The sequence below is a fragment of the Microtus ochrogaster genome, unplaced genomic scaffold (assembly GCF_000317375.1).
Source record: "Microtus ochrogaster isolate Prairie Vole_2 unplaced genomic scaffold, MicOch1.0 UNK99, whole genome shotgun sequence".
Taxonomy (NCBI): domain Eukaryota; kingdom Metazoa; phylum Chordata; class Mammalia; order Rodentia; family Cricetidae; genus Microtus; species Microtus ochrogaster.
The window spans coordinates 787,248-797,369 of NW_004949197.1; the positions used below are offsets into that span (position 1 = coordinate 787,248).

The window sequence follows — 10,122 nt, forward strand, 5'->3', positions numbered from 1 at the left end:
GGGACCAGTCAAAAGCCTGTGGAGTTTAGGAACAGGATCAAAAAAAAAAAAAAAAAAAAAAAAAAAAAAAAAGACCTCCAGATATGAGGGGAAAAAAGGAGGGGGGAATCAAGTCTTAATCTGGGGTCTATAAGAAAATGGCAATAAATTCAGCAAGACGCAGTGGTGGCAGGGAGGCCTAGCTGGATCAGACCTCGCTGTAAGGACAAACAGCTCCTGAAAGCAGTGGCCAGAAGGACGAGGTGGTCCTCTGTCTTGAATGGCTGCCTTGTGGATCGGATGACTGAAAACGATCATTCTCAAATATTTATTACCTCTTTCTAGGCTAGACTTTGTCCAACCAGCTATTACCTCATCCTGACACAGGGCTTCCTCCTTGTGGCTCTGTTTTCCCCAGACCATCGTCCGGTAAACCTAAGCTCTTATTTAGTCATAAACCAGACCAGGCAAAGTCCTCTGTATCTCCTAGGTAATGGAAAGTTTGTTCTCTGTCTTTCGAGTCGGGGTCTTTTGTGTCCCTGGCTGGCCTGGAATTCCATTAAGTAGCAAAGGAGGACCTTGAACTTCTGATCCTTCTGCCACCCACTCCCCAGCACTGGGGTTTACAAGTATGTGCCAGCATGTGCGGTGTATGTGGTACTGGGAATCACATCCAAGGATTCATGCATGTTAGGCAAGCATGCTACCACTGGACCACCCCCTCAGTCCATACAGGGGTGCGTGAGAGAAAGACACCATGTGACAGAGCTCAGGTAGAGGGCTTCTTATTGGGGTACAGAACTAAACAGAATTCTCAAAAGAAGAATTCTCAAATGGCCAAAAGATACTTAAGGAAATGTTCAACATCCTTAGCTATCAGGGAAATGCAAATCAAAACAACTCTGAGATATCATCTTAAACCTGTCAGAATGGCTAAGATCAAAAACACCAAGATAGCCTTTGCTGGAGAGGATGTGGAGTAAGGGGAACACTCATCCATTGCTGGTGGGAGTGAAAACTTTACAACCACTTTGGAAATCAGTGTGGCAGCTTCTCAAAAAGTAGGGAATCAACCTACCTCAGGATCTATCAATACCACTCTTGGGCATATACCCAAAAGATGCCCAATCATATTACAAGAGCATTTGTTCAACTATGTTCATAGCAGCATTATTTGTAATAGCCAGAATCTGGAAACAACCTAGATGTCCCTCAACTGAAGAATAGATAAAGAAAATGTGTTGGGAGGCAGAGGCAAGCAGATCTCTGTGAGTTCGAGGCCAGCCTGGTCTACAAGAGCTAGTTCCAGGACAGGCTCTAAAACTACAGTGAAACCCTGTCTCAATAAAAAAAAAGAAAAGAAAAGAAAATGTGGCACATGTACACATTAGAGTTCTACTCAGTGGTAAAAACAATGACATCTTGAATGTTGCATGCAAATGATGGAAATAGAAAACACTATTCTGAATGAGGTAACCAAGACCCAAAAAGATGAATATAGCATGTACTCACTCATAAGTGGATTCTAGCCATAAACAAAGGACATTGAGCCTATAGTTCATGATCCCAGAGAAGCTAAGTAATAAGGTGAACCCAAAGAAAAACATATATAGACCCACCTGGAAAGTTGAAACAGACAAGATCGCCTGACAAAATTGGGAACATGGGGTGGGGGGAGAAGGAAGAGTGGAAGGGGAAGAGGGGAGGGGTGAGGGGAACTTGAGGGAATGGGACAGTTGAGATGGAGGAAGGACAGAGATGAGAGCAAGGAAAGAGATATCTTGATTGAGGGAGCCATTATAGGCTTAGAAAGAAACCTGGCTCTAGAGAGATTCCCAGGAATCCACAAGGATGACTCGAGCTAAGACCCTAAACAGTAGAGGAGGGGGTGTCCGAACTGGCCTTTCCCTGTAGTCAGGCTGGTGAATATCTTAAACACCATCATAGAATCTTCATCCAGCGACTAATGGAAACAGAGGCAGAGACCCGCATCGGAGCAATAAACTGAGCTCCCAAAGTCCAGTTGAAGAGTAGAAGGAATAAGAATATGAGCAAAGAGGTCAAGACCATGATGGGCTCACGCACTGAAATAGTCTACCTGAGCTAATGGGAGCTCACCAACTCCAGCCGGACTGGGAAGGAACAAGCATAGGACCAAACTAGTCCCTCTGAATGTGGCTGACAGTTGCATGGCTGGGGCAGACTGAGGGGCCACTGGCAGTGGCGCCAGGATTTATCCTGTTTGTACTGGCTTTTGGGAACCTGTTCTCTTTAGATGGATACCTTGCTCAGTCTAGATATAGTAGTGAGGGCCTTGGACCTTCCCCAAAGCAATGTGCCTTACCCTCTCTGAGGACTGGATGGGGGTGGGGTGGGAGGGTGTGTGGAGGGAATAGGAGGAGAGGAAGTGGGAACTTGGATTGGTGTGTGTAATGAAGGGATAGTTTTTTTTTAATAAGCAATTTTTAAAAAAGGGAAGATAGTGATTGTGCACAGGAGATGCTCTTAGTGGCTGCAGCTGAGGACATATCCTGTCAGGACCCCAAGGGCAGGCCAGTGCAGATGCCTGATTACAAACAAACTGTCTCGAAAAACAAAAAAAAAAAAAAAAAAATTAAAAAAAAGAGAAGCGTTTGGCTTTCACTGTTTTCTAATATATGTTTTTAAATCCTTACAGTCTGCTGTGTGAGGCATGCTAAGGCGACTGGTGAAGTCGCCAGGGGAACCAACCCCATGATGATAGGATCAGACACACTCAGTCCTACCTCCACCGCAGTGGTCAACGACTGTAATCAATAGTCAACCCTGCTTATGTGATGGATTTCCTAACTCCCCCTGAAGGTCAGAGTTCTGACGACAGCGGTCAAAGGCAACACAGAGCTCAGCCTGATCACAATGGGGAGGGACAGGACAGCATAGCTCTTCTGGAAAAAAAAAAAGCGGAACTTAGATGGCACTTGAGAAGGGTTCAGGACCAAGAGATGCCAAGACTGGCTAGAGCCAGAAGGCACCAAAGTCCTTGGAAACTCTACTTCTTTCAAAACAGAGTTTCTCTGTGTATCCCGGGCTGTCCTAGAACTCACTCTGTAGACCAGGCTGGCTTCAAACTCAGAGATCCACCTGTCTATCTCCCAAGTGCTGGGATTAAATGGAAGTACCACCATGCCCAGCTTGCCCTTGCCTCTTAATGGTCATTTTCTGAATCTTACCTTCAGCTTGGCTGGGAGCCAGGGGCAGGAAGCTGGCTCCAAGGCTGAGCACCTGCCCTTTGTTCATACAGAACATTGCATCGCCCAGGACTTTCCCGCCCGGTCTGTTGTCCTTTCCTTTGCCCTATGCCAACAAACTGGTTTAAACTGTAGCTTCTGTGTGTCCAAGGTGCAAATACATTAAGATCCATTCTCAGGCTGGAGAGACGGGTAGAACCCCACTTCAGTTCTTAGTGTTCTACTGCTATGAAGAGACACCATGACCACACAACTCTTATAAAGAAAAACATTTAATTGGGGGTTTACAGCTTCAGAGGTGTAGTCTGTTATCATCATGGTGGGACACAGTGCTGGAGCCGAGTCCTTACATCTTCACTGGCAGACAACAGAAGGTGACCAGTCTGTTGCACTGGGTGTGGCTTGAGACTGAGATCCCAAAGCCCACCTCCACAGTGATATACTGCTCCAGCAGGGCCACACCTCCTAATAGTGCCATTCCCTTTGGGGGTCATTGTCTTTCAAACCATCACAAGTTTCTGGTACCCACACCCAACAGTTCACAACTGCCCATGACTCATGACTCCAGTTCCCAAGGACCCAGTGCCCTCATTTGGCATCTTGGGTACCTATGTGTACACACACATCTGGTACACTTACACAGGTATGCCTATAATGAAATAATTTTTTAAAGATTATCGCTGGGTGGCAGTGGCACACGCCTTTAATCCCAGCACACAGGAGGCAGAGGCAGGCGGATCTCTGAGTTCGAGGCCAGCCTGGTCTACAAAAGCTAGTTCCAGAACAGGCACCAAAGCTACAGAGAAATCTTGTCTCAAAAAACCAAACCAAACAAGCAAACAAAAAAGACTTATTCTTGGGGCTGGAGAGATGGCTCAGTGGTTAAGAGCACTGTCTGCTCTTCCAGAGGTCCTGAGTTCAATTCCCAGCAACCACATGGTGGCTCCAAACCATCTGTAAAGAGATCTGGTGCCCTCCTCTGGTGTGTGGGTATAAATGGAGGCAGAAAGTTGTATGTATAATAAATAAATCTTTAAAAAAAAAAAAAGACTTATTCTTGATATTGTTTGGTTGACTTTGTTACTTTGTTTTCTGTTGCTGTTGTTTTTTAAGGTAGAGTTTCAATAGCTTGTCCAGGATAGCCTCAAATTCAAGTTGATCTTATCCCTCATGAGGAGCTGAACCAACGGGATGCACCCTATGGCCAGCAAGATGAAGCTTCTTGAGGTTACATTGCTTTTGTGTTTATTAGGGAAGGTTGGAAGAAAAGAGAAGTCTCTCTTTCTAAAATTATATTTATTGGGTCAGGCTTGGTGGTATACCCACGCTTTCCCCTTCCTCTTGTGGTAATTCTCTGCCTTTACGCTCAGCTCAGATGATTTTAACTCTAACTCTTAAAGTTCTTCCGAAAACACAGAGAAGGCTGGAGAGCTCCGAGTGACATGTCACATCAAGATCAGCAACTTTTAATCTTACAGGCTTAATGTGAGACATAAATCAAGAATGTCTGTCATCTTGAGAGCAGCGCAACCCAACTTTCTCTCAGCCGCAGGAATGGGCTCAACCATGTGTCCTGGGAGCAGCCATGAAAAGAAGAGGGAACCCAGGGCCTTCTGAAGACACTGAGAAAGAGGCTGGGACCCACCTCCTGCAGAAAGCCGAAAGGGGGAGTGAGTGCAGGCTGCCCTGTGGAGCTCATTTACTCCTGTTTCCTAGGAAACGGTTCCCAGAAGAGACTGCATCTCCAGAGACCAGCTGTACACACAGATGAACCTGGGGCAGGACTGGCCCGCACAGAGTCCATCCAACACTGCTGCCTAAGATCCTGGCCATCAGCATAGGGAAGGGCACTTTCAATGCTAGCAGACCAGCTTCTATGCCTCTAACTGTGTCTGTCTCCAGGAGAGGCGCCTGGCTTTCAGTCCTCGTCATCATCCTCAATTTGAAACCGTTTCTTCTTGTGGATTACTGGAGTTCCCAGCGCTGCTATGGAAACGACAGGTGGGACAGAGAAAACATCTGAGTGTAAAGGATAAGGCAAACAGCACAGTGTCTTCAGAAGGAAGGGGAGGTCCCGATCAGAGCCCTACCTGGCCCCTGCCCCTCATCGTCTTCATCACTGTCCAGCAGCTCTCGCTTCCTGGGCACTATTTTCCGTTCTCCCTCCCCAGGGGTCTCTTCCTCTGAAGTGGCTGTAAGACACAGAACTAAGGTACGAGGTTGGCATCACCCCCAAACTCCTTCCCAGCCCTCACACCCACATGAGTGGAACCAAGAGGTGAGCAGTGACACTCTACCTTCTGGGGACACCAGGCCTGCTTTCTTCTTCCGGGCTGACAAGAGGGCCCTCAGGGCCTTGGCTCGGTGCTCACTGGGACTCTGCTCTCCAGGGACTCCTGGGTGAAGCTCTCGCTCCTCTTCCCTCTCCTCTTTTTCTTGTTGATTCAAAGATGCTGCCATTCTGCGAAGCTGGGTGGAGCTCAGCTTGGCTGGAATCCGCCAGAAGGTTTCCTGCAGGAAGACAGCAGATGAAGTACGCAGAGGACCAGCCTCTCTGGCCGCTGGATTCTCTATTATTCACTGGATAAAAAGAAATAAATTGAATAGTAAAATATAAAACAATAAATATGCGGAGAATAATGGAAAGGAATTGTGAAGTTGACGTCTTCATTTAAAGCATATATCCAATGTCTAGCTCAGGACTCCATCAGGCGCCCAGCTGTTAACAGGAAATGCAGGAAAGGAACCAGGTGGGACCCACGCTCAGAATCGATGGGAGAAGAACATGCTATAGAGCGGCTGGGTTGGGCACCAAAGTAAGTGCGTTTGATTCATGGGTTGGACGGCAGTAAGCCTGCTTCTCTGAGGAAGGGACACTGAGTTGATCCCTACTAGTTGAGGTTCAACAAGAAGATGCGGGGGTGGAGTTTGCACGTCTGTGTATATGGACCTCCTAGTCTGTGTAGCAGGAGTCTTCCAAAAGGAAGATGAACTGGCTATGCATTCGCAGGATGGAAGGCGGCTCAGGATGACGGGGAGCAGGTGTGTGTGTGGAATGGCCATGCAAAGATGGCATGCCACCTGGAGGCTGTGACACACAGAAACACCCAGTGCTCCAGACAGAGAGGGTCTGCATGGGAACTAGGGCATGGACTTAGGAAGGAGAGACAGTAAGACCTGATGCAGGAACCCTGGTGAGCACAGACAAGATAGCAGGGAAGAGCAGGGCAACAAGGTGTGTTCTCACAGGACCAGGAACCCTGCCCACACCGTGCCAGCTCAATTGGCCGGCCCTGAGGTGGGGGGCTGGGTCCCCAGCCTGCTGAGATCATCTTGCTTTGACACTTGCCTGCCCTGAGATGGGGGGCCGCATCCCGAGCTTGCGCAGAAGATGCTGAAACTGTGTGTTCTCCATTGCTTCCTCATTTTCTTCTGTCAGGGGCACCAAAGGGACGCCTTGGGAGCAACCTGGAGCAGAGCCAAAGCATGTGGTGAGGATGAAGGCAGGACTGGCCTCAGCCGCAGGAGCCCAAGCAGCCCTGGTCTCCAATGCACTCACCAGCCTCTTCCCGGTCATCTGCTGCACGAGTCAGGCAGTTCTGGAGCCACAGGAGGGGGGCGGAGAGGCCTGAGTGAAGAGGGAAACTTGACTTGGTCCCCACCCCCTCCTAGCCTTCCATCTCTGACATCTCTCCCAACAGAAGTCCTCACCTTCCCGACACAGGCTCTGGCCAAGGTCTTCAGCAGAGAAAAATGAGCTACCCTGAACTGCTTCTGCTTCCAAGCCTTCCTCTTTCTCTTCATCTTCCTCACTCTCCTCCGGCGAGTGTTCTTCCTCCTCAGGATCTTCCTGCCAAGAATCTTTCAGGGACTCATCTCCATTTGACTGAAATTCATTGGAAACAGAGGCAGGGTCTCAGGGGAACATTAGTGGGGCTTTGTTCCTTCTCTACCCACTGAAGGGATCTGGCCTGAATAGCCTGCAGGAGCAGGAATCCAAGAGTGCTTTCTGGGGCAAGACCCAGGCTGGAGGAGCTGGGCAGTGGTGCACACCCTTAATCCCAGCACCCATAGGCAGAGGCAGATGGATCTCTGTGAGTTTGAGGTCAGCCTGGTCTACAGAGTGAGTTCCAAAACAGGCTCCAAAGCTACACAGAGAAACCCTGTCTTAAAAATCCAAAAAAAGGAGAGGAAAGGAAAGGAGGGAGGGAGGAAGGGAGGAAGAGAGGGAGGACGATGGTTACCATGGAAGAGGGCTCCAACTTCTTTCTTCGTTTCTTGTATAGTTGCCGCCGCTCAGACACTAACCCCATGGCCAGCAGTTTATCCACTATTCGAGCCCGAGAACGTTTGGCTGTGATGTTTTTCATGATATGACCAAGAACATCTGCAGAGAGAGTGCGTTTAGATGCCCTAGAGCAGCTGGGAAGGACTGAGCAGTGGGAATCAAAGGCCAGCTTAGGTCATTCCAAGGGACACAAATGTGGCAAGGGAGCAGAAGGGCGGGAGAGAGGCAGCGGGGAAGAGGGCAGCTTGGCTCTCAGCTCTGCGGTTCCTGAGCATCTATCCCCCCACGCACCGTCAGAATCCCGGAACTCCTCGAAGAGCCGCTGCAGTTCCAGTTCCTGGTCCTCTGTCCACAAGACAATCCGGGTCCCCTTCCTGTTCAGGCAGGTGTCAGTGCCGGGGGGAGGCTTCGGGCAAACAGGATTCCTGACCTCCACTCCCTCCAGAGCAAGGGCTTTACCTTTGGAAGTCCTTGACACTGTTGGCCAGGCCCATCCGCACCAGATGGTGGGTGACCTGCTTGCGTGTTCGAGTTTTCAGATGCGCGAGGATGGTTTCCACCACATCTTGGCCTGTGAAGGAGCAGCAGCGGGGCAGTATGAAGGAGCCTGAGGGCTTAGGCTGCCCTCCTCAGGCTCTCGAGACCTCAAAGCCTCTCACCTTCCACATCCTTATGGGCGAGATACAGTTCCTGAAGCTGGGCCTCTTCCTCAGCGCTCCACGCAGCGGCTCTCTGGCTGGAAGACACGAACGGTGAAAAAGAAATAGGTGCACGCAGGCCACTGGTTCATAGAGACAAATCTGGAGCTCTCCCCCATCAGCCCAGAACAAAGGGTAAAGCAGAGGACGCAAACAGGCAGGAAGCAGAGGCCTTTGCTCTCCTGCATAAGAATTCAAAGGCCAAAATCAGGAGATTTCTGATTCTGGAAGTACAGAACCTGACACTCCGAGGACTAGGAGCAGTGAGACCAGAGAAAGGACAGGAGGAGTCATTTCTGTGAAGCCTTCTTGTTTTAGACAAGGTCTCGTGTGACCTGGGTGGATCTCTACTCTCCTCTCAGTGCTGGGATCAGCCACGGCCTCCACCCGTAGCCTGACTTCCTGCACATTTTAAGAAAGCACATGTGGACTCTCTGGGGGTCACCCCACTGTCATCAGTAGCCACCTGTGAAGGCTGCTGACAGAGAAGGAAACTGAAGGTGGCAGACTTAGGTCCAGTCTTGTTCCTGGCCTGGGTAAGCTCAGGAACAGCATTCACCTCAAGGGCCTCCTCCCTCCCTTCCGAAAGGAGAAGAAACGTTAGATCACATGATGGCCGCGCCTCTTCAGCCCCTCCGCTCACCCACTGTCCAGGGAGCCATATCCCTGAGTCATCTCTCGAACCACCGCAGTGTTCTTCCAGAACAGCAGCTCCACAAAAGCCTTTTGGTTGACTGCAGCCATTGCGAAGAATTTGCCAAGGATGTATTTGGCAAAAGTCACCAGCTCCTGTAAGAAAGAAAAGCTGCGATGGCACCTCAGCCCAAATGACTCTGCAGACCTGGCCCCGTTTCTCTACCCGTTCCCAGCTTGCCTCTGCCTTCTCTCTGCCTCTCCTCTCTCCTCTGTGCGGCTCCCTCAACCTGCCTGCTGACCTCTTCACTGTGTGGATGAGGATCTCTCCGCCCCGACGCCTCCTTTTCTCGAGAATCACCCACACCCCACGTGGCCACCCCTTGACAGCCCCTCACTTTGTAGGCTCCAGCAGCTGGGTCACTCAGCAGCCGGTTAAAGAGGCAGAACAACGAGAGCTGGAAAAGCAGGGCTTCCATCCCCAGGTCATGGGCCAGCCGGTGCAGCATCTTGGCAACACAGTGGTTGGTGTGGGCGCTGTTCTGCCGGTAGCTCCGCAGCAGACTCACGTAGGCTCGCACAATGGTTGAGCATGCAAAGCTGCACCAAAACACAGAGGGAAGTTATTCAGCGTCGGACAGCCGCAGCTCAGCCTCGCAGGCCCCAACAGACCTCTCAGGCCGCACCGTTTCAGGTAGTCCAGAAAGTTAAACTCTTTCTCCGACACCTGGACCACCTGCAACTCCTCTTCCTCCTCCTCCTCCTCTTCCTCCTCTGCATCTCCTTCTATCGGCTCCTGCTGCCCTGGACAAAGAGTGAGGGTTACTGGGTTTCTGCTATGCTGGTGCAGGGCACAGCTGGAAGACACAGGAAGGGAAGGAAACTCACTCGGAAGGGGCGCAGCCAGGATTTGTTTCAGCAACTGCATTTCTTCCCCTGGGGAAATGAGCGGAGAGCCAAACACACTTCCTTCAGGCCACACCTCTCTGGGGACAGACAGACAAGGCTTTGAGCACAGGAAACCGGAGTTGCAGTTAGGACTGGAAGGGAAATTGTGTCCCTCTGTCAACCCAAGAGAGAATGTGAACTGCTACCTCAGTGATGAGACAGGCTAGGGAATTTTTCTCACAAGGCATGCTGCTCTTGGAGAAGACCTGAGTTCAGCTCCCAGCACCCATATGGCAGCTCATAACCATCTGTAACCCCAGGTCAAGAGGATCTGAAATCCTTTTCTGGCAAACAGGAACAAATGTGGTGCATATACATACATTCAGGCAAAATGCTCACACACATAAAA

General features: G+C 50.1%; 1 protein-coding gene across 1 annotated transcript in view; it reads right to left on the reverse strand.

Annotated features, from left to right (window-relative positions):
- Positions 1-4,268: 4,268 nt before the first annotated feature.
- Positions 4,269-10,122, reverse strand: part of Timeless (timeless circadian regulator) — a 20,604-nt gene continuing 14,750 nt past the window's right edge. The window contains exons 16-29 of the mRNA XM_026778012.1: positions 9,714-9,811; positions 9,512-9,629; positions 9,224-9,425; positions 8,836-8,981; positions 8,154-8,230; positions 7,954-8,065; positions 7,786-7,868; positions 7,451-7,593; positions 6,918-7,092; positions 6,766-6,834; positions 6,556-6,674; positions 5,504-5,717; positions 5,297-5,413; positions 4,269-5,192 (exon numbers count right to left, since the gene is read on the reverse strand). Of these exons, the coding sequence (XP_026633813.1) occupies positions 5,125-5,192; positions 5,297-5,413; positions 5,504-5,717; positions 6,556-6,674; positions 6,766-6,834; positions 6,918-7,092; positions 7,451-7,593; positions 7,786-7,868; positions 7,954-8,065; positions 8,154-8,230; positions 8,836-8,981; positions 9,224-9,425; positions 9,512-9,629; positions 9,714-9,811 (1,741 nt within the window). The 3' untranslated portion in view covers positions 4,269-5,124. The remainder of the gene's footprint in view (positions 5,193-5,296; positions 5,414-5,503; positions 5,718-6,555; positions 6,675-6,765; positions 6,835-6,917; positions 7,093-7,450; positions 7,594-7,785; positions 7,869-7,953; positions 8,066-8,153; positions 8,231-8,835; positions 8,982-9,223; positions 9,426-9,511; positions 9,630-9,713; positions 9,812-10,122) is intronic.